The 24,807-nt window shown below is 40.3% G+C and overlaps 1 protein-coding gene across 1 annotated transcript in view; it reads left to right on the top strand.

Moving 5' to 3' along the window:
• Positions 1-24,807, top strand: part of LOC124605342 (protein FAM135A) — a 600,028-nt gene that overhangs the window by 556,273 nt on the left and 18,948 nt on the right. Inside the window, exon 14 of the mRNA XM_047136953.1 lies at positions 11,058-11,307. Coding sequence (XP_046992909.1) covers positions 11,058-11,307 — 250 coding nt within the window. The remainder of the gene's footprint in view (positions 1-11,057; positions 11,308-24,807) is intronic.

Raw genomic sequence — 24,807 nt, 5'->3', positions numbered from 1 at the left:
TTTTTGTTTGAGGTATCTACCATAGCTTATAGTTAGAAGAGGGGCTAACTCATCCACAAATTCAGTATAGAATCTGGAGCTTTGTTCAGTTTGAATAATTTCAGCTGTTTCTCAACACCACTGACACTAATACTGATTTCAGTGGTACAAAATTAAATTGGGCAAAGCTCTTGGGTTTTCCTTCATAAAGGAACATTTGAAAATGGAGTTAAGCATTTCAGCTTTTGCTTTGCTACCCTCAATTTCAGGGACTTTGCTCGGGACTGGACCCTCACTTTGGTACCAGTAGCAGCCTTTACATACAACCCGAATTTATTTGGGTTTTGTGAAAGATCGTTTGCCAATATTCTGCTACGATAGTTGCTGAAGGCTCACGCATTGCCCTCTTAATAGCCAAATGCATTTCATTCAGCACCTCTCTATCTGTAGTCCTTTGCTTTGTCTTATGTCTATTATGCAGTAGTCTGTTTTTTTAGAAGTATCTTTACAATGACTGTATACCATGGAGGGTTCCTCTCATTATGCACTGTTATTAATCATAATAATGTAGAACGAGTCTTTTTATATTCACGTTACACATTCATATCTACAAATGTCTACTTTCTGATGTTCTTCCCACCCCTTTTTGTGTGAAAGACAGCCTTAACGTGGAGTGATGAAAATCTTTTTTTTCTGGTATTGTTAATTATGTACCCCATTGTTCTTTTTAATGCAGTGGATTATTTACAACAGTGTGTAAGGCAGAAGTCTAAATGCCTCACTCCTTAAACAGGTGGCTATATGATGATTGTGGGTGAGCACTGCATATCATTGTTACAACACATTTTTGAGCAATGAACACTTTAAGAAAGAAAGTTGAGTCACCCCAGAACATTATTCCATATGAAATTATCAAATGGAAATACGCAAAATGTTGAGATTTACTGATTTGTCCCTCCACAAAATTTGCAGTGATTTGAATTGCAGATGTGATAGAACAAAGATGTTGTTCAGAAATCTCCAGGGTTTCAAAAGATGAGTACAAGAAAAAAAACCAGACATGCTGCAGTGGATAGAGCACCTCTGAGTTTTTATCACACATTAAGATGCTCAGAGTGGAAACAGCATCAATATGTATGTGTGTGTGTGTGTGTGTGTGTGTGTGTGTGTGTGCAGTTCATTGACATGAATTGTCTGGGAAGGTGTGATGGCAGAATGTTTTGCAAATCTGTTCGTTAGGTTGCCTGTCTGCAAGCACAAAGTAATGCAGTGTGACGTTATGGAGTGGATGATTTGCCTGCACATTCTGACATGTCTGCCCCTTGGTGGAACTATGTTGCTGCATATATTATGGATTGAAACTTGCAGAGATTTGTCATTTTTCTGCATGTCTTGTAGCTTATACACAATTGTCTTATGAATAATGCTGTACATGTCCCACCAATATTTTGATGTGGGACCTGTATGACCCAGAAGTAATGAGATGTATTTTAATTTATGATATTTTCATGTATGACATACTTTCAGAAAAGCACTTTCATTATAGTTGTTGTTGTGGTCTTCAGTCGAGAGACTGGTTTGATGCAGCTCTCCACACTACTCTATCCTGTACAAGCCTCTTCATCTCTGATTAACTAATGCAACCCACATCCTTCTGAATCTGCTTAGTGTATTCTTCCCTAGGTCTCCCTCTACTCCCTCTACAATTTTTACGCTCTTTGCTTCCCTCCAATACTAAATTGGTTATCCCTCGATGCCTCAGAACGTGTCCTATTAACCGATCCCTTCTTCTACTCAAGTTGTGCCACAAATTCCTCTTCTCCCCAGTTCTGTTCAGTACCTCCTCATTAGTTACATGATCTACCCATCTAATCTTCAGTATTCTTCTGTAGCACCACATTTTGCAAACTTCTATTCTCTTCTTGTCTACACTGTTTATTGTCCATGTTTCACTTCCATACAGGGCTACATTCAACACAAATACCTTCAGAACAGACTTCATGATACTTAAAGCTATAATCCATGTTAATGAATTTCCCTTCTTCAAAAACACTTTCCTTGCCATTGCCAGTCTACATTTTATATCCTCTCTACTTCAACTATCATCACTTATTTTGTTGCCCAAATAGCAAAACTCATATGTTACTTTAAGAGTCTCATTTCCTAATCTGATTCCCTCAGCATCACCTGATTTAATTTGGCTACATTCCATTATCCTTCATTTTGCTTTTGTTGATGATCAACTTATATCCTCCTTTCAAGATGCTGTCAATTTCGTTCACTTGCTCGTCTAGGTCCTTTGCTGTCTCTAACAGAATTACAATGTCATCGGCAAATTTCAAAGATTTTTTTTTTTCTTCACCGTGGATTTTAATTCCTACTCCAATCTTTTCTTTTGTTTCCTTTAGTGCTTGCTCAATATACAGATTGAATAACATTGGGGATAGGCTGCAACCCTGTCTCACTCCCTTCCCTACCATTGCTTCCCTTTCGTGGCCCTCGACTCTCACAACTACATCTGGATAGTGTACAAATTGTAAATAGCCTTTCACTCCCTGTATTTGACCCCTGCCACCTGCAGAATTTGAAGGAGAGTATTCCAGTCAACATTGTCTAAAGTTTTCTCTAAGTCTACAAATGCTAGAAATGTAGGTTTGCCTTTCCTTAAGCTATCTTCTAAGATATGTCATAGGGTCAGCATTGCCTCATGTGTTCCAACATTTCTACGGAATCCAGTTATAGTTATGAAGTACAAATATTTGACATTTTGGTAGATAATTTCAAATGACAAGATCTTTATCATTACATGTAAATTTGATCCTCCTACTTGTGATAGTGTGTGAAATGGCTTTTGCACAAAACAACTTGACGTATGGTGCATAATGCATTTGGTTTGTTGTTTCCTTCTTTCTCTTAGCACATCATTGCACACCTTCTTCTTGTTTCACCTTCAGTTGGTAGGTGGTCAGCAATGCTCACCACAGATTTGTATGCAGCAGTTGGGTGTCCAGCAGTTCTCCTCCTCTTGATAATCACAACTTTGTTTCCGACTGCAATTATTTGGCATACAAGAAGGATAAGAAAATCAGTGGATGGAATTTTTTTATGGTGATACATCTCGGGAGTAAAGGGTTGACTTGAAGACAGCAAAACCTATAAGTGCAATCTGTTCTTACAAGAATTTAGTAGACCATTAGCAGGCTTCCCTTTAACATTAAGATACTGATGCATAGGAATAACATTCAGCAAATTTCCACTGGTTCTCTCATTATCTATCATGGGACATATATGTCCCAGTGGTAATGAAAGAGTTAAAAGGATAGTAAACATTTCAGTAATACTTAGATCATGTTATATTTCTGGAAAACTAATTTCAGTAACCTTTTAAGATAGTGACATAATGTTTTCCATGTTATATGGCATAAAATACTAGTTGTTTTTTGTCATCTTCGCAGGACATGCAGATCATTTTAGTGTGGAGTTTACATACATGTTTGGAACAAATCACACATACTGTGGAATGTTTGGTGTAATTTATACTTACATACATGTGACATATTCTTCTGTTGCTAGGCAATGGTAGCTGGTCCTGTTCTATACACCTTTGCATACTGGCACCAATTCCTTGCCATGCTAGATAAAGAGCTTTATTTATTTGTCATAGATTTTGATGCCTATGGGTACCATTGAGTCTTTGGGCAACATAGCCGAATAGTTAATCCTTAGCAACATTCTTCAGAAATTCATGTTGTGTAACTTTATTACATGAGCTCATTCAAAAAAGTATACAAAATGGTGTGCTCAGAAGTAACACCTCTGAATTTATTAAGTGAAAAGCCTTAAAGCTTTTTAAATAAAACAAACATTACTAACATTTTACATCTTCATTCTTCATGTCTACATATTTGCAGCCTCCTGCTGCTAGAGGGCTTTTGTAAAACCAAACAATTGTAGTGTACAACATGGTGGTGTGCAACAAAATGTGTCCCGTAATTGATTTCTGAAGTCGAAGAGTTTGTTCACACCTAGAGGACCTTCTCCTTCAGCATGGCAATACCAGACCACACACAAGCACTGCAACAGTATGACACCTCGAGTTCACTGTCGTTGATCGTCCTCCGTACAGTTTCGACTTGTCCCCATCTGATTTTCATCTGTTTCCAAAACTTAAATAACACATTCAAGGACTTCACTTTTGTAATGATGAAGCTGTGCAAGCAGAGGTGAGCCTGTGGCTCTGTCAACAAAGTCAAACATTATATAGTGACATTATCAAGAAACTGGTCTCTCATTTGGAGCAATGTGTTCTGTCACCACGGTGGCTGTGCTGAGAAAGAAACATGTAGATGTGAAAAATATAGATGTAGAACATTAATAATGTTTGTTTTATTTAGAAAACTTTAAAAGTTTTCTCTTTAAAAAAAATGGAGGCATTACTTTTCAGCATGTCCTTGTATGAATTCAGAGCAGACACATTTACCAAATGAAAAAATACTTGTAATGGCCACCTTCTTCTTCATCATCATCATCATCGTCATCTTTTTCTGAGAGCCTATGTCTTCATCGATCTTTCATAGCATAGTGAAAATGAGTACAACAGATCATAGTTTGGCTGGAACATATGAGTACATTCTTACATCTTTTTTAAAAACAAACAAGCCTGAAGCTACAGTTCTTTGTTTATTTGGCAAAAATTGTAGAGGGATATCTTGTCTATAATGTTTCACCCGATGTCAAACTTTTTTCCAGTAGAATTATTGCAAGAGGCATGATGGTGTACCAGTTATCAGTAGTTACATTCCTGCCATAACTTACTAGAGGAATAATAAAATGTTACACTATTTCTGAAGGTTTGTGCAGTGTGCCTATGTGTATTTCAAAGTAAATAAGATAAAAATAGTCTTCCATATTTGTTTGGCTTTTTGGGCAGATATTGTTGGAAGAAACATCCTCCTCAAAATGGAATGAGTTGCTCATCAGTTGTCGCCTATTCTCCCAAAGTGTTTCAACTTCATTTAAAAGAACTGTTCAAATGAAAAGATATGAAACATCATAACAAGCAAACCAATTTAAATTTGTATATGCCACTTTGGGATGACATATTGAGGCATCCAGGAAATGGAAGCATGCATGCATTGTTACATCTACATCTACATCTACATTTATACTCCACAAGCCACCCAACGGTGTGTGGCGGAGGGCACTTTACGTGCCACTGTCATCACCTCCCTTTTCTGTTCCAGTCGCGTATGGTTCGCGGGAAGAACGACTGTTGGAAAGCCTCCGTGCATGCTCGAATCTCTCTAAAAAATTCAGAGCTATGCCCTCAGCAGTCAAAGTGATGCTCAATGTCTTTTTCAGTGTCTGAGGTCTGGTACTCATCAGATTCCTCGAGCACGGAAAAATCATAAACCATGACGTGTACTGTAAGGCTCTGTGTATCTTATGTAAGTCCATCAATAGCAAATGGCGTAGACTGCTCACAGAGGGAGTGATTCTGCTCCATGATAATGCAAGTTCACATCTCTCAAAGGTGACACTAAGTATAATGGCCAATTTCAAGTGGGAGCAGCTTGGGCATCCACCCTACAGTGCAGACATGTCACCCTGCAACTTCCATGTGCTTGATCTGCTAAAGAAGAGTCTCAAAGGGAAGTATTTCAACTTGGTTGATGAACTGAAGGACACTGTGGAGTAAAGACTTCAATTATACCTACAGAGTTGTTTATTACCTTTTATTGTGAAAATGCCTCATACTTATGTTGAATTGGTATGATAAGTTCAGGAACAGTGGTGAATTTGTTAGTCTTTTTCCTCTCATTTATAAGGTTTTTATCACCAAACGAGATACACCAAAGTAAAATCAGGAATCTTGTATGTCATAGTAACTGCACATACATCAGGCCCATCTGTATCTTACGGATCTTTGCCATACGTAGAAACTTACAAAGCTTCCCATTCCTTTTTCAAAGGACTGAGAAAGCCATTCACCTTCACACAGTCTATCTTTTGCGGCACACTATCTGTAAAACTACCCATGACTGTTGATAATGTGCAAATTACTGAACATAAAAATGTCATCCATCAATTTATGACAAAAATAGAGAAAAGATTTCCACTAACGCTAAAGTGCCTGGTTTATAAAAAATTATGTTGTTGCTTTTGGGTCTTCCCCTGTGACTAAATGGTTTCATTTGCCATCCAGTCTGTCCATAATTACTCACGTAGCAATCTTTAGTAACAAATGAATTTGAGGAATCGTCAGTTGAAGAGGCAACCACATCTGAATCTGTACGATGCTCACTTAGTTCAACATTGTCCTCTCCATCTTCTGAACTTTCCCCAGATAGAGATGTTTATAATTTGTTCATAGCTGCTCTGAAAATCTCATCATGTTAGGGACTCTATGTTAAAATCTTTTAAATGTACAGTGAACACTTCCTAAAACACGGGACTAATCAGAAGAATGATTGCGGCAGATTTACTTACAAGATGATGCATGTGAAAAGGATGAACAACAGAAGAAAAAACTCCCTGATCAGATTGATTGTACACAAGCGTCTTACATAGGGGGTATAGTTTTAGACACAGAATAATATATTTGAATATACTGATGTAGGTACTCTGTAACTTTCTCTGTATGAGAAGATAGTTTTTGCACTGCTGGAATAACTCAAAAATGTTTGTTGTAATATGTGTTTTGCAACTGTAGGTACTTCCTCTGATTATGGAGTGAGCTCACCTATATGGGCTGTAGTCCTTTGTACAGATTCAAAGATATTGTTGATAAGTTCCTAAGGATGTTTTGACAATTTTGAAAAAGAAACTTCTCCAGCCCTGTAGTCACCATATGAGATGTTGGTTTGGGCACAGTACATTTTCTTTCAAACAATTCATAGACATGTTCAACAGATTCAAGTCTGGGAGGCATAGCATTTGAGTGATATCCTCACCCTGTAGCCTGTTGTCACAACTAAGCTTTGTGGAGACTAGAAGATGTCATTCACAACTGCCATTTGCTATGCTATATATCCTAACACAGTTTTAGTAACTAAAAACTGTCAGTTGCTTGTTCCACATATACATCATTGTTGATTACTGCTCACACTATCATATCACATCATTATTAAACTTCAGTGTTTCACATTCTGCACAACTATTACATGGACACTGTCCAGTCATGTTAATGCGGCCTCTTTGCAGCTGTGAGACATGCAGGAAGTGTGACAGTGAGGTTCTGAAAGGTACCAACAAGGATGTGGAGCCACGCCAACTTCAGTGGCACAGAGAGCCTGATGGAGGTGATCCCACAAATTCTCGATTTGGTTTAAATCTGGCAAGTTCGAGGGCTAGGGGAGTAGAGTTGACTCATCCTGGTGCACTTTGAACCGTGCATGTACACTGCGAGCGGTATGTCACATTGCATTGTTCTGCTGGTAGGTGCTGTCATGGTGAAGAAAAACAATCTGCATAGACATGGTCTCCCTGGATAGATGCATACTTGTGGTGATCCATTCACGGACAGACCTTCTGCGCCGTACATTCCAACAGCCCTCTTTAGGGTGGAGCATAAAACATGAATCATCTGAAAAGGTCATCTGTTGCCACTCATTGGACGCCCAGTTGCGGCCTTGATGAGCAGATTCCAGCCTTTGTCATCAATGAACAGCAGTCAGCGTGGGTCCTTGAACCAAGTGCCTGCTGTGGAGGCCCATATGCAGCAACGTTCACTGAATGGTCATTGAGGAGATTCTGTTGGTAGCCTCTTGCTTAATCTGGGTGGTCAGTTGCTCAACAGGTGAATGTCTATTTGCCCATACACATCTCTGCAGACATCGTTCATCTGTGTCACCTATGGTCCGTTGTGCACCACAGTTGCCGTGGCACATGTTTTGGCTAACATCATTTTTCATGCACGGTATACTTCGACCACAGCGGCACATGAACAGTGTACAAACTTACCTGTTTCGGAAATGCTCCCATGCATGACCTGAAAGCCAATGATAATGCCCTTTGGGATGTCAGAAAAATTGCCCCATTTCCACATTATGACAATGACTGCACTCCCTGCCTCCCCCATCAGTCACACTTTATGTGGTGCTGCCACCTGCCAACTGTGAATGGTTACTGCTCATTACACTGAAGCACCAAAGAAACTGGCAGAGGCAAGTGTATTCAAATATAGAGACATGTAAACAAACAGAATATGCTGCTGTGGTTGGCAATGCCTATATAAGACAACATGTGTCTGGCGCAGTTGTTAGATTGGTTACTGCTGCTACAATGGCAGGTTATCGAGATCTGAGTGAGTTTGAACATGGTGTTATAGTCGGTGCATGAGGGATGGGAAACAGCATGTTCGAGGTAGTGAAGAAGTGGGGATTTTCCCGTTCTACCATTTAACGAGTGTACCTTAAATATCAGGAATCTGGTAAAACATCAAATCTCCGACATCGATCTGGCCAGAAAAAGATACTGCAAGAACGTGACCAATGACGATTGAAGAGAATCGTGCAATGTGATCGAAGTGCAGCTCTTCCACAAATTGCTGCAGATTTCAGTGCTGAGCCATCAGCAAGTGTCAGTGTGCGAACCATTCAGGGAGACATCATAAATATGGGCTTTCAGAGCCGAAGGCGCACACATGTACTCTTGATGACTGCACGGCCACAAAGCTTTATGCCTCGCATGGGCCTGTCAACACTGACATTGGACCATTGATGACTGGAAAAATGGTGTCTGGTTGGATGAGTCTCATTTCAAATTGTATTGAGCAGATGGATGTATATGGGTACAGAGACAACCTCATGAATCCATGGACCCTGCATGTGAGCAGAGACTGTTCGAGCTGGTGGAGGCCCTGTAATGGTGTGCGGCGTGTGCAGTTGGAGTGACATGGGACTCCTGATTTGTCTCGATATGATTCTGACAGATGGCACGTACATAAGCATCCTGTCTGATCACTTGCATCCGATGGACTTGGGCAAATCCAGCAAGCCGGCCGGAGTGGCCATGCCGTTCTAGGCGCTACAGTCTGGAGCCGAGCGACCACTACGGTCACAGGTTCGAATCCTGCCTCGGGCATGGATGTGTGTGATGTCCTTAGGTTAGTTAGGTTTAATTAGTTCTAAGTTCTAGGTGACTGATGACCTCAGAAGTTAAGTCACATAGCCATTTGAATCATTTGAGCCAAATCCAGCAGGATAATGTGACACCTCACATGTCCAGAATTGCTACAGAGTGGCTCCAGGAACACTCTCCTGACTTTGACACTTCCGCTGGCCAGACATGAACATTATTGAGCATACCTGGGATGCCTTGCAACATGCTGTTCAGAAGTGGTCTCCACCCCGTCGTACTCTTACAGATTTATGGACAGCCCTGCTGGATTTGTGGTGTCAGTTCCCTCCAGCACTACTTCAGACATTAGTCGAGTCCATGGCACGTCGTGCTGTGGCACTTTTGTGTGCTCACGGGGGCTCTGCATGATATTAGGCAGGTGTACCAGTTTCTTTGACTCTTCGGTGTAGGCGGTGGGCACATTAATATGACTGGACTGTGCAAATAGTTGGTTGTCAGCCCAACATTAAATCAGAACTGATTAGAGTACAAAATTTGGTTCCATTTTATATGCATTCATTCATCATTTTCACCCACCAGTATTGTCAGGCACAAAATTTTGTTTTGTTAATGACTCTCACTCCATGGGCTCACATGGTTTGAAGTTACTTACCTTCACAAAAATGTCTGGTGACAATTTCAGTCGATAGTCAGAGCAAGCACTACTGCTCTATGCAAAATTAACTGCAGTTGAATTGCAGACTGCCACCTTTTAAAACTAATTATTTCCCATTTACAAGTACTACTTTTATTCAGATCCATTTGCTAGTTGCCAATTTGTGTTGATTTCACTGTCAGGCAGCAGTAAGGTGCACTAGAAGATGGGAAATGGCTGAAATATGGAAAACAATATCATTGTATGTAAGTGATAACCACATTGTAGGTCTGAATTTATAATGCTGTAATATTCTTAAAGACACTGAAAAAAGTTACCAATCCTGGAAGACTGTGCTCTGATCTACGAATATCTTCCACTCTTTGAATGAGAGTCCACAGCTATGAAGTTATACTTCACTTCGCTACTTTGTTATTGTAATTGCACTTTATTTGTGTGTAAATCATTTGTATTCCAGGAGGTACAATATCTTATGCTGGAACTAAACAACTTGCACTGGCATTGGCTCATTGCAAAACAGATTGCAGCAAACAACATTGCAAAGACATTTCAAATTCTTTTCTCATATTTATATTAACTGAATGGCCATTTCTGGAGCTCCAACAGTTGAGCATCATACATGTTTGTTGTCATATGACTAGGAAACTGGAATGTCATTTTTCCTGTTACTCTAGTAACATGCACCAAAAACACTTTCCTCAGGATTTTACAGGATACCTTGGTTTATTCCTTAATAGTTTTGACATTGTAAGTATGTTTACACATTTGGCATGTGGAATTACAGTTTTAAAAAACCACAAGGTTGTCAGTTGTAACAAAATTTATTTACATATTTCTTCAATAAATGCACCTTAACAGCACTTCTTGATTCTTTTTTCAGAAAAATGCTCAAAAATTGTTCTAAAAGATACTTAATTTTTAAAATTTCTCTTACTTATTTATGATAATTTATCATACTATGAGACTGAAGATTTTAAGTTACTTCACGAAGGAAGGAACTAGGTGTTGCAGAATTTCTGAATGGAAATTTAAAAATATGATACAGCAAAATCCGATGGGCAAATGTGAAGTTCCAGTTATCAAAATACTGATTCTAGTGTTCTGCAATGTGAATCATGCATCTGTCAGTCTATTAGTTTATGTGAATATAGAGCACCTCATGAAGACTATCCATTGATTTTTGTTCATCTAGTGTCTATTTTTCTGAGTTTGTGGACTATAAATGCAAAAAGTGAGATTGTTTTATTGGCTTAATAAGTGATGGTTACATCTAGTTGAAAGACCAGCTAAATTTGATTTAAATATTTATGAAAATGTGAATATGATTTTTCCAAATTAACAGGGTGATACATTCTCCGATTTTGATACGCTGACGGACAAGTTGGTCGCAGAGATCCTGTATCACGTGGAGGCCTGTGGACTAAATCCAGCAAAGATAAGCTTCATTGGACATTCACTGGGGAACATCATTATACGATCAGCAATCACACGCCCTCAGATGAAGCATCTGCTGCCTCGTCTACACACCTTTCTTTCACTGTCAGGGCCTCATCTTGGCACACTGTACAATAATAGCGGCCTTGTCAACATGGGTATGTTAAATGCTATTTATTATTCACATATTATTTTAATATTGCAAATACATAATGTTCAGAAAATTAAAATATTTTTATAATTCAACAAAAAGAGTCAAAATTGAAATCATCAACTACTAATAAAAATAAACTAACATCCTGTACTCACCCAAAAGGGGAACCATGAAACAATCTAGAGAACATACGTTTTTAATGGCTCACTGATTTTTCTTTGTTGGGGAAGCAGTTTTTTGCTACGTTTCTCTTTTTTCTTCTTCTTCTTCCACCTCCTACTCCATTTATAATCTTTCTATATCTTTGCAAGTGGAGAACTAAAGTAAGCCATTACAAACCTAAGAATTTTATTTACAATATTATGTCAGGTCATATTTGATTTGGTGCGTTAGCTATAGAATGGAAGGTACTATTTTTGGAATTAAACTGAACTCTCCATAAATGTAGAATAAGTTTTAGAAATTAACATAATTGCCAAATTTAGTTGTATTTTTACTTCTTGGCATGAAGGAGCCTCATGTAAAACTCTTTATCATGCTATTCAATTAACTAAATTGCACCTCCTCAAGTTCACTACAGTTTTTATAAATTTGCCCATGAATGTGGCATCCAAACATTCAGATAATCATCGACCTTCATTTTGGTTACGATGAAAAGAAATAGCTCAAAACTCATTCCCCTCACTTGTCACAGTATAATGAAAAAAAAAAAAAAAAAATATGGTGTAATATAATTATGAATGCAGTGATATGCAATAATAATATGGCCTGTCCTTGTGAATTATGAAAGTAAAAAAAATGGTTGCCAGATAAGTTCGCATATACACTAATGTTAATCAGTTGGTCTTATAGCACTATGTAAGTAGGACAATGCCCTATGAAGGTCTGTGAATTTGCGAAGAAGGGATGGCTTGGGTGCCTCAGTGAGATGGACAGTCATACCATGGATGTAACCATAATGGAGATCTTATCAGTAGAGGGACCAGACTGACTTGTAGCTCATGAAGAAAGGCAGCAGCCTTTTCCATAGTTGCAGTAGCAACAGTCTGGATGATTGACTGATTGGTCTTTTAACATCAGTTAACATGACCTCACTGTGCTCAGAATGAGATTTTCACTCTGCAGCGGAGTGTGCGCTGACATGAAACTTCCTGGCAGATTAAAACTGTGTGCCCGACCGAGACTTGAACTCGGGACCTTTGCCTTTTGCGGGCAAGTGCTCTACCATCTGAGCTACCGAAGCATGACTCACGCCCGGTACTCACAGCTTTACTTCTGCCAGTATCTCGTCTCCTACCTTCCAAACTTTACAGAAGCTCTCCTGCGAACCTTGCGGAACTAGCACTCCTGAAAGAAAGGATACTGTGGAGACATGACTTAGCCACAGCCTGGGGGATATTTCCAGAATGAGATTTTCACTCTGCAGCGGAGTGTGCGCTGATACGAAACTTCCTGGCAGATTAAAACTGTGTGCCCGACCGAGACTCGAACTCGCAGGAGAGCTTCTGTAAAGTTTGGAAGGTAGGAGACGAGATACTGGCAGAAGTAAAGCTGTGAGTACCAGGCGTGAGTTGTGCTTCGGTAGCTCAGACGGTAGAGCACTTGCCCGCGAAAGGCAAAGGTCCCGAGTTCGAGTCTCGGTCGGGCATACAGTTTTAATCTGCCAGGAAGTTTCATGACCTCACTGTGCTGTTACTGCAAATACCTGGAAGCAACGAGAAATCATAGGTGAGGGTATGCAGCTGTACTGTATTGCTTAATGATGATGGCATTCTCTTGGGTAAAATATTCCAGAAGTAAAATAGACCCCTGTTCATGTCTCAACATGGGAACTACGGGAAGCGTAAAATTGCCAGAAAACACAGAACTGGCATTACAGAACAGAATGTGGAATGTTAGATCCTTTAATTGTGTAGGTAGGTTAGAGAATTTAAAAAGCAAATTGGATAAGTTGAAGCTAGATGTAGTGGAGTTTGGTGAAGTCCAGTGGCACAAAGAACAATACTTTAGGTCAGGTGACTGTAGGATTGTAATTACAAAAAGAAATAAGAGTAACGCAGAAGTAGGTCTAATAATGAATAGAAAATGGGAACACAGGTAGGCTACTATACACCATAGGAATGTTTTATCGTAGCCATGACAGACATGAAGCCAGCACCTGTCACAGTTGAACAAGTGTACACCGTCCATCCAAAACGTTCCTAAACTGATTGTATTACTGGTGTACAAGCATAATCAGTACAGTAAATACTGTGGCAGTTTGAACTAACAACTGTAACCAACAGATGAGCATTTGCCCAGTAAGCTGTGGGCAGGCAGTTTTAAGGAATAGATGTGGGAATGTAGTGTGCAATGTTGTGTAACAAATCACAGTGGAGTAACATCTCAGAAAAATCTCCAGAATGTTTTGAAGAAGAGAAAAGTGTGTGCAAAGTTTGTCCCCCATATCTTCACTCCTGAGCCAAAACAACGATGTGCGGCTGCCTTCCGCAGCTTGATTGAAATGCAAAATTCGAGTATCTTATTTTTCTGGAAAAAATCATTGCAGGTGATGAGATATGATATCAATATGAACGTACTACAAAATGACAAAATCGTGAAATTCACATTATGGCCCAATGCTCTAATGACTGACAGACATTTACGCCAGTGTAACAAGTGAGTTGAACAGTGTCCCAAAAATCCATTTCCTCACTGTTTCACATTGTTGTATGAACCTTCTGTGCATTGTACTCAAGTGGAGGGAGACTGTATAAAACACTTGACACATTAAAACCACGATTTTAACATATCTCTGTTTTTCATTAATCCAGTGTCAAAACTGTTTGGAGTGGCAGGGTGTATGCCAATTAGGTCCACAGATGATGATGAAGTGACTGAAAGAATGTATGACCAGATAGGAAAATTTAATTGTGATGGTGGTCTAGATGTTAATGCAGGAAAAGGAAGAGAAGGAAAATAGTAAGAGAAAATGGACTGGGGGAAGGAATGAAAGAGGGAGTCCCCTCGTAGAATTTTGCACAGAGGGTAAGTTAATCAGCACTGACACTTGATTTAAGAATCATGTAAGGTTTCAGATTGATTATATAATGGTAATACACAGATTCTGAAGCCAGGTTTTAAAGTGAAAGACATTTCCAGAGGCAGATGAGGACTCTGACCATAATTTATTGGTTATAGACTGCAGGTTAAAACTGAAGAAATTGCAAAAAAGGTAGAAAACGAAGTAGCGGGTCCCGTATAAATTGAAGGTACCAGAGACTATTAAGAGTTGCAGAACGAACATTAGACAACATTGGACTGAAATGGGGGAGAGGAATACAATAGATGATGAATTGATGGACTTGGGCGTAGAGAATTCAGTAGGCAAAAAGATAATATCTAGTAGAAATCCTTGGATAACACAGGAGACATTAATGTTAACTGATGAAAGGAGAAAAATATAAAAATTCAGCATATGAAGCAGATGGAAGAGAATACACACATCTAAAACAATGAGACTGACAGGAAAAGCAGAATGACTAAACGCTTATGGTTAGAGGAGAAAGCCAATGCTCTTGAAACTTGCATGACTGGGGAGAAGATAGAAGCGGCTGTATGAATTTCAAGCACCCGTGGCATGCCATACCAAGCAAAGAAGGTAAAGCTGAAAAATGGAAGGAATGTATAGTAGAGCTGTTCAAGGGAAATGAACTGGCAGGTTGTCTTATGAAATGGGGAAAAGGAAGTAAATGAAGGTCAGACGAGAGATATAATACTGAGACGAAAGATGGACAGAGCATTGAAAGACCTAAGTTGGAACAAAGCTGCTGGATTGGACGGTGTCCCCTCAGAATTATTGAGATCCTTTGGAGAGCCAGCTATGACAGAAATATTCCACCGGGTGTGCAAGACAAGGTGCGTTCCATAAGTAATGCGACCAAATTCATAAAAAATCATTTATTGAATATATTCGTACAAATAATAAAAAAATTTCAAAATAGCACCCTCTTGTGTCGATACACTTCTGGAGGCGGTGTTTCCATGCCTGGAAGGCCTTTTCCAGAATGTGCTTTAGAGCTGATGTAACAAGCGCATGTATGCTTTCAATCGTGTCCCAATGTTTTCCTTTCATGACTCCTTTTAACAAAAAAAAAAAAAAAAAAAAAAAGTCAGCGGGAGCCAGGTCAGGACTGTAGGGAGGCTGGGGAACCAATGGGGTCTTGATCCTGGCCAGGAAGTCATTGACAATGAATTGGCGCATTGTCGTGGTGAACTTTCCACATGTCCTTGATGTTGGTTGGGCAGTGTGAGACCCTCCTTTTCAGTATTTTGAACACTCCCAAGTAGAAAGCTGAGTTCACTGTAGTCCCAGTAGGTACGAATTCGTGGTGGACAATGCTTCTGATGTCAAAGAAGACAATGAGCATGGTTTTAATGCGTGCCTTCTTGGGATGGGACGATGATGGGGTGTGCCACTCTGAACTCTGCCTTTTTGTCTCAGGGTCATACTCAAAAATCCACGACTCATCACCAGTGATAACCGAGTTTAAAAAATTTGGATTATTTTCAAACATTTCCAACATTTTTCGGCACCGAAGCACTCGCATGTGTTTGTGTTCGTAGCCAACACTTTTGGGACGAGTTCGGCACACACCTTTCTCATGTTCAAATCTTCGGTCACGATGCAGAAAACGGTTGTTTTTGACATGTTCAGAGTTTGTTCTATCAATTGAAGGCTCAGCCATCTGCCAGAGTTCAAACAATCGCGCATGAGCATCACATTTTCATCGACTCGTGTGGCTGATGGCCGTCCACTGTGAGGTTCGTCAGTGATCTCCTCTCAGCACTCCATGAACAACTTGTGCCATCGGAAAACTTGATTTGGACAAGTAATCATTCCCAAAGGCATGCTGAAGTAATGGAAACGTTTCGGTGGCGGACTTCCAAGTTTAACGCAAAATTTGATAGCGTACCGTTACTTTACAGAATGATCCATTTTACCCTGTTACATAAACTCAAAATGGGTTTGACGGTAATGCACATCCTGACACTCTGGCAGCTCGCAGCCAAATGAGACAAAGAGCATTTTGAAGCTAACACCTCCCTCCACTTAGCCCAGCCAGTTACAACATGCTGTGGTGTACTGTTGCATCAGAAAAAAATTGGTCGCATTACTTATGGAACGCACTCTGTATAGATGAGATGGGTGAAATGTACTCAGACTTCAAGAAGAATGTAATAATTCCAATTCCAAAGAAGGTGGGTGTTAACATATGTGAATACAACTGAACCATCAGCTTAAGTAGTCATGGATCCAAAATATTAACTTGAATTATTTATAGAAAATGGAAAATCTGACAGAAGGAAACCTTGGGAAGATTTGTTGGGATCCTAGAGAAATGTAGGAACACGCGAAGCAGTACTGACCCTAGACTTCTGTTGGAAGATAGGTTGAAGAAAGGCAAGCCTACATTTTAAAGAATTTGTGGATTTAAAGAGAGCATTTGACAACATTGAATGGACTACACATTATACCACTTGTACAGAAACCAGACTGCAATTGTAAGAGTCAAAGAACATGAAAGGGAAGCCATAATTCAGAAGGGAGTGGGGATGCAGCTGTAGCATATGTCTGTTGTTATTCAATCTGTACAATGACCAAGCAATAAAAGAAACCAAGGAAAACTCTGGAAAGGGAAGTAAAATTCAAGGGAAAAAAATAAAAAATTTGAAATCTGTTGATGGCCTTATAATTCTGTCGATACGACAAAGGTCTTGGAACAGCAGCTGAATGGAATGGAAAGGGTCTTGAAAAAAGATTATAAGATTAACATTAACAGAAGTAAAACAATTTTAATGGAGTGTATTCAAATTAAATCTGGTGGTGATGTAGGGGTTAGACTAGAAATTGAGACACTGTCAGTAACATAAGGTTAGGTTAGTGTTTTTTAACGTCCCGTCGACAACGAGGTCATTAGAGACAGAGCACAAGCTCGGGTTACGGAAGGATGGGGAAGGAAATTGGCCGTGCCCTTTCAAAGGAACCATCCCGGCATTTGCCTGAAACGATTTAGGGAAATCACGGAAAACCTAAATCAGAATGGCTGGAGACGGGATTGAACCGTCGTCCTCCCGAATGCGAGTCCAGTGTGCTAACCACTGCGCCACCTCGCTCGGTAGTAACATAAGACCTTTCCTATTTGGGCAGTAAGAAACTGATGATGGCAGCAGATTATTAAATGCAGACTGGCTGTAGCAAAAACCACATTTATGGAAAAGAGAAATTTGCTCATCTAAAATAAGTTTAAGTGTTTGGAAGTCTTTCTGAAGGTATTTATATGGAGTGTAGCCTAGTAGGGAAGAGAAACATGAGCATCAAGCAGTTCAAATGAGAATAGAATAGAAGCCTTTGAAATTCAGTTCTGCAAAAGAATGCTGGAGATGGGTTGATCATGTAACTGATGATGTACTGAATCAAATTCGGGGGAAAAAAGAAATTATAGCTCAATATGACTAAAAGTAAGGATGACAGGCATGAGTACAGTAACCTGGTTCAGGTAGATATGGGTTTTTGTAGTTATTCAGGGATGAATAGGCTTGCATGAAATGGGCTAGCATGGAGAATTAGTCTTCGGACTGAAGACCACAACAATACAACAATGAGCACAAAAATGCAACATGGATTTGATTAGTCTTTTTGCTTATCATTGAATATGGTTAACCAGAAAGAACTGAGAGTCGCTACACTGAAATAATTTTGACCAGATGCTGGCAACAGTATCAACCATGTCCACAACGTGACATGTACTTATTAAAAATATCAGTTCATTGGCTGTGCAGTCTTCTGCACGCACGCGCGCGCACACACACACACACACACACACACACACACACACACACACACACACACACACACACAAAGAAAAAGAAAAAAAAGGAAGGTATTCCATGAAGGAAGAATCAGATGGAAATTGGCAGATGTGATTCACATATATAGACAAACAGCTGGTTACAAGTTTAGAAAAATTGGATGCTATATTCAAAATTCTTTTACAAATTGACCAGGTCAGTAGTATGTTGGTCCATCTAGGGCGCCTATGCAAGCAGTTATTCAGCTGAGCATTGATTAACAGAGTTGTTGGATATCCTCCTGCGGGATATCATGACAAATTCTGTCCATTGGCACCCCAAGCTGTCGGGAGGGCCCTGACCATAATGTTCCAATTGGTAATAGATCCACTGATGTTGATAGCCAAAGTAGGGTTTGGCAAGCATGAAGACAAACAGTAGGAACTCTTGCCTTGTGTGGATGGGAACTATTTCTCTGAAATATACTGATCAGCCATAACATTATGGCTACTTATCTACTATTGATATAAACCTGTTCAAGCAATAGCAGTGTCATCTGGAGAGGCATGACTGACAGTCAGACTCGTGTATGGTGCATGTAGTATCAGTGAGTGTGCTGCCCATGTTTAGAATGGGGAAGGCACACGATCTATCTTAGTCTGACCGAGGGCAGATTGTGATGGTCCAGAGGCTTATCACAAGCATTTCTCTAACTGCATGACTGGGGTGTTCGAGGTGTGCTGTGCTGAGTGTCTTCAAAAAGTGGCAAAACCAAGGTGAAACCACGTCGAGGTGTCGTGGGGTTGGGCAGCCACCCCTCATTACAAATGTCAAACGTCATAGGCTGAACAGAAAGGTAGAACAGGACAGGTGGTGAACTGTGGCAGAACTAACATCATTCTTTAATATCGGGCAGAGTACAAGTGTGTCTGTACACACAGTGCATCGAACACTCTGAATGGTGGGCTCTGCAGCTGACGACCCGTGCATGTGCCAATGTTATCACTAAAGCTGAAATAGGCACGTGACCATCGGTACTGGATGTTCATGCTGTGGCAGAGCATTGCACGGTCTGATGAATCTAGACACATCCTTCATCATGCTGATGCAAGGGAGCGAATCCGTCATCTTCCAGGGGAACAGGTCCTCGAAGCCTGTACTCCAGGCTGAAGACATGCTGGCGGCGGCTCCATTATGCTCTGAGAAACATTCACATGTTCACCCGTGGGTCCATTGGAGCTTGTGCAAGGCACCATGATGGCCAAGGAGTATCGTACACTGGTTGCAGGCAACGTACACTCATTCATGATAATCATGTTTTCCAATGCAGCGGCATTTTTCAGCGAGATACTGCACCGTGTCACAAGGCTGGGTGTGTGATGGAGTGGTTCGAGAAACGCAGTGGCAAGTTTGACTTGCCAAATCTGAACCCAAACAAACACATCTGGATTGAGACACTCTGTAGTGTCACAGCCCATCGCTCCCCCCCTCTCCTTTCCTCCTCCTCCTCCTCTCCCCCTTCCTCCTCCTCTCCCCCTCTTCCGCCTCTGCCCCTGGAATTTACAGGAATTAGATGAATTTTGTATGCAGATGTAGTGCCAAAGCCCTCATTGCTTCCCTGCCACGATGTTTCGCCACTGTTATCTATGCCAAAGGTGGGCTATCTTTTAGGTAGTCAGAATGTTCTGGCTGATAAGTGCTTAGCCCCAGGTGGCTTTCCATGAAAGACACTGAAACATGGTGTGGAATATCATTGACCATGAACCATGGACCATGCCGTTGGTGGGGGGGCTTGCGTGCCTCAGCGATACAGATAGCCGTACCGTAGGTGCAACCACAGCGGAGGGGTATCTGTTGAGAGGCCAAACAAATGTGTGGTTCCTAAAGAGGGGCAGCAGTCTTTTCAGTAGTTGCAGGGGCAACAGTCTGGATGATTGACTAATCTGGCCTTGTAACACTAACCAAAATGGCCTTTCTGTGCTGGTACTGCGAACGGCTGAAAGCAAGGGGAAACTACAACCATAATTTTTCCCAAGGGCATGCAGCTTTACTGTAAGGTTAAATGATGATGGCATCCTCTTGGGTAAAATATTCCGGACGTAAAATAGTCCCCCATACGGATCTACTCAGGAGGACATAGTTATCAGAAGAAAGAAAACTGGTGTTCTACGGATCGGAGGTGGAATATGAGATTACTTAATCAGGCAGGTAGGCTAGAAAATTTAAAAAGGGAAATGGATAGGTTAAAATTAGATACAGTGGTAATTAGTGAAGTTCGGTGGCAGGAGGAACGAGACTTCTGGTCAGGTGACTACAGGGTTATAAACACAAAATCAAATAGGGGTAATGCAGGAGTAGCTTGAATAAAGAATAGGAAAATAGGAATGCGGGTAAGCTACTACAAACAGCATAGTGAACACATTATTGTGGTGGCCAAGATAGATACGAAGCCCACACCTACCACAGTACCAAAAGCTTATATGCCAACTAGCTCTGCAGATAACGAAGAAGTTGAAGAAATGTATGATGAAATAAAAGAAATTACTCTGATAGTGAAGGGAGACGAAAATTTAATAGTCATGGGTGACTGGAATTCGACAATAGCAAAAGGGAGAGAAAGAAACATAGTAAGTGAATATGGATTGGGGGTAAGAAATGAAAGAGGAAGCCGCCTGGTAGAATTTTGCACAGAGCACAACTTAATCATAGTTAACACTTGGTTCAAAAATCATAAAAGGAGGTTGTATACGTGGAAGAAGCCTGGAGATACTAAAAGGTATCAGATAGATTATATAATGGTAAGACAGAGATTTAGGAACCAGGTTTTAAATTTTAAGACATTTCCAGGGGCAGATGTGGACTCTGACCACAATCTATTGTTTATGAACTGTAGATTAAAACTGAAGAAACTGCAAAAAGGTGGGAATTTAAGGAGATGGGACCTGGATAAACTGACTAAACCAGAGGTTGTACAGAGTTTCAGGGAGAGCATAAGGGAACAATTGACAGGAATGGGGAAAAGAAGTACAGTAGAAGAAGAATGGGTAGCTCTGAGGTATGAAGTAGTGAAGGCAGCAGAGGATCAAGTAGGTAAAAAGACGAGGACTAGTAGAAATCCTTGGGTAACAGAAGAAATATTGAATTTAATTGATGAAAGGAGAAAATATAAAAATGCAGTAAGTGAAGCAGGCAAAAAGAAATACAAACGCCTCAAAAATGAGATCGACAGGAAGTGCAAAATGGATAAGCAGGGATGGCTAGAGGACAAATGTAAGGATGTAGAGGCATATCTCACTCGGGGTAAGATAGATACTGCCTACAGGAAAATTAAAGAGACCTTTGGAGAAAAGAGAACCACTTGTATGAATATCAAGAGCTCAGATGGAAACCCAGTTCTAAGCAAAGAAGGGAAAGCAGAAAGATGGAAGGAGTATATAGAGGGTCTATACAAGGGCAATGTACTTGAGGACAATATTATGGAAATGGAAGAGGATGTAGATGAAGATGAAATGGGAGATATGATACTGCGTGATGAGTTTGACAGAGCACTGAAAGACCTGAGTCGAAACAAGGCCCGGGAGTAGACAACATTCCATTAGAACTACTGACAGCCTTGGGAGAGCCAGTCCTGACAAAACTCTACCATCTGGTGGGCAAAATGTATGAGATAGGCGAAATACCCTCAGACTTCAAGAAGAATATAACAATACCAATCTCAAAGAAAGCAGGTGTTGACAGATGTGAAAATTACTGAACTATCAGTTTAATAAGCCACGGCTGCAAAATACTAACGCGAATTATTTACAGACGAATGGAAAAACCAGTAGAAGCTGACCTCGGGGAAGATCAGTCTGCCGTAGAAATATCGGAACACGTGAGGCAATATTGATCCTACGACTTATCTTAGAAGCTCGATTAAGGAAAGGCAAACCTACGTTTCTAGCATTTGTAGACTTACAGAAAGCTTTTGACAATGTTGACTGGAATACTCTCTTTCGAATTCTGAAGGTGACAGGGGTGAAATATAGGGAGCGAAAGGCTATTTACAATTTGTACAGAAACCAGATGGCAGTTATAAGAGTCGAGGGACATGAAAGGGAAGCAGTGTTTGGGAAGGGAGTGAGACAGGGTTGTAGCCTCTCCCTGATGTTATTTAATCTGTATATTGAGCAAGCAGTGAAGGAAACAAAAGAAAAATTTGGAGTAGATATTAAAATCCATGGAGAAGAAATAAAAACTTTGAGGTTCGCCGATGACATTGTAATTCTGTCAGAGACAACAAAGGACTTGGAAGAGCAGTTGAACGGAATGGATAGTGTCTTCAAAGGAGGATATAAGATGAATATCAACAAAGGCAAATCAAGGATAATGGAATGTAGTCGAATTAAGTCGGGTGATGCTGAGGGAATTAGATTAGGAAATGAGACGCTTAAAGTAGTTAAGGAGTTATTTGGGGAGCAAAATAACTGATGATGGTTGAAGAGAGAGGATATAAAATGTAGACTGGCAATGGCAAGGAAAGCGTTTCTGAAGAAGAGAAATTTGTTAACATCGAGTATAGATGTAAGTGTCAGGAAGTCGTTTGTGAAAGTATTTGTATGGAGTGTGGACATGTATGGAAGTCAAACATGGACAGTAAATAGTTTGGGCAAGAAGAGAATAGAAGCTTTCGAAATGTGGTGCTACAGAAGAATGCTAAAGATTAGATGGGTAGATCACATAACTAATGAGGAGGTATTGAATAGGGTTGGGGAGAAGAGGAGTTTGTGGCACAACTTAACTAGAAGAAGGGATCGGTTGGTAGGACATGTTCTGAGGCATCAAGGGATCACCAATTTAGTATTGTAGGGCAGCGTGTAGGGTAAAAATCGTAGAGGGAGACCAAGAGATGAATACACTAAGCAGATTCAGAATGATGTAGGTTGCAGTAGGTACTGGGAGATGAAGAAGCTTGCACAGGATAGAGTAGCATGGAGAGCTGCATCAAACCAGTCTCTGGACTGAAGACAACAACAACAACAACTACAATAACTGCAGTGCTGTAAGAGTGCCATGGATGACAACCAAAATGGTCGTGCTAAAATGACACCCCAGACTATGACTCCTGGCTGTTGGGCCATATGTCAGGTGATAATCAAAGTGGTATATGGCCCCTGTCTGTGGCATCTGCAGATGCATCTTCACTGGTCATCATGGCTCAGTTCATCACTAAAGATAGTTCTACTGCAGTTGATGAGCTTCTAGGCCAAATGTGCCCAACACCACTGCAAACCAGCTCATTGGCATGCAGAGGTTAATGGTAGTCAATGCAAGGGGCACCATGAGCTCAGCCCCTCCTTTCTGGGGGCCACTTATTAATGGTTCTTGTGGTCACCGAAGTACCAGTTGCACATCAGCTCAATGGTAATGATGAATCCAGGGCTCCTGGTGCCCCTCTGACAATTTCTCAGTCCTCACATTTTGTGGTCTCTCTAGGTCGACTGCTTCCTTCTTGATGCTGTGTTCAGCCATCGTTCACCCATTCCTGCCAACATTGCTGAATAGTGGCATCGCTCCTGTTCAAATGTTGAGTGATTTGCTGACTACTACAACTGGCTGCTTTGAGCCCATCTACATGTCCTCTCTCAAATGCTGACATCTGCATAGAGTGCCCATGCACCTGTCTGTGAGGCGTAGTTACTATCCAACTGAGTACACGAGATGAAATTTGCGAAAAGATCATGCCTTGGTATCAAAATGTCTCCTGTTTACTATTCTTGCCAGCTGTGCAGTGAAACTGTGCTGGAGCATCACACATTCATCCATCAGCCACCAAAGTTTACAATTTTGCATTTTCTGTTGATACCTTTGTAGTGCTTTTTTATTTCTTTTATTTTTTAGTGTGTAACTGAAGACAGGTGCGGAAAAAGGGTTAACCCACAGCATTTAGAAATGGAGAACAGGGGTTTTTGTAAATGAGACTGGAAAAATACATCAAATTATTTTATTCTTATTTTTTTAACAGAAATTCATACAGAATGGACCAGTTAATGTTCCTGATCTGTCATATCCTTTACTTTGCAACCTAACACAAATAATAATAATTAATAAAGAAGAACAATATTACGTGAAGATTTGTTTTGTACACTATCAAACATCCAAATCCTCAGGGTACCATTGTGATGGTAGCAAAAAGTGTTTTTCTAGCATTAATATTGTATACCATGCTTAATGTGTTGTAAATGAGTTTATTCTGAAAAAAACACTCAAAATCATATTGATAACAATCAGTGTTATCAAACCATGCAGCGTCATTAATATTCTCAGAGAATGTGTCAGTTTTGAGGTTTCTGTAATACCCATGGTGAACTCCTGGAATGTAATTTAGTAATTGCTGTAATCCTGTAGCTTGGAAGGTTTTATCAGTCTTGGGCCATTGTATTGTATTTGAGGCAAAATGTGACATTAACAATGTAAGTGCTACCTGTCTCCCCTCCCCCCCTCCATGTCTACAGTATCAAAATTCTCAATACTGCCGTAAGCATATTTAAAGACTAACTTAAAAAGGGCCAGCTTTCATAATTTTCAAACGTGTAATTTTACGTAATAAAACCTTGTGCCCAAATTCAGATACTGCTCATCATCATACCTTATCAAGAAGAGGTTTGACAGTAATAAACATGTTACCTTTCAT

The sequence above is a fragment of the Schistocerca americana genome, chromosome 3 (genome assembly GCF_021461395.2).
Source record: "Schistocerca americana isolate TAMUIC-IGC-003095 chromosome 3, iqSchAmer2.1, whole genome shotgun sequence".
NCBI lineage: Eukaryota > Metazoa > Arthropoda > Insecta > Orthoptera > Acrididae > Schistocerca > Schistocerca americana.
This window is presented reverse-complemented; position numbering and strand designations above follow the sequence as displayed.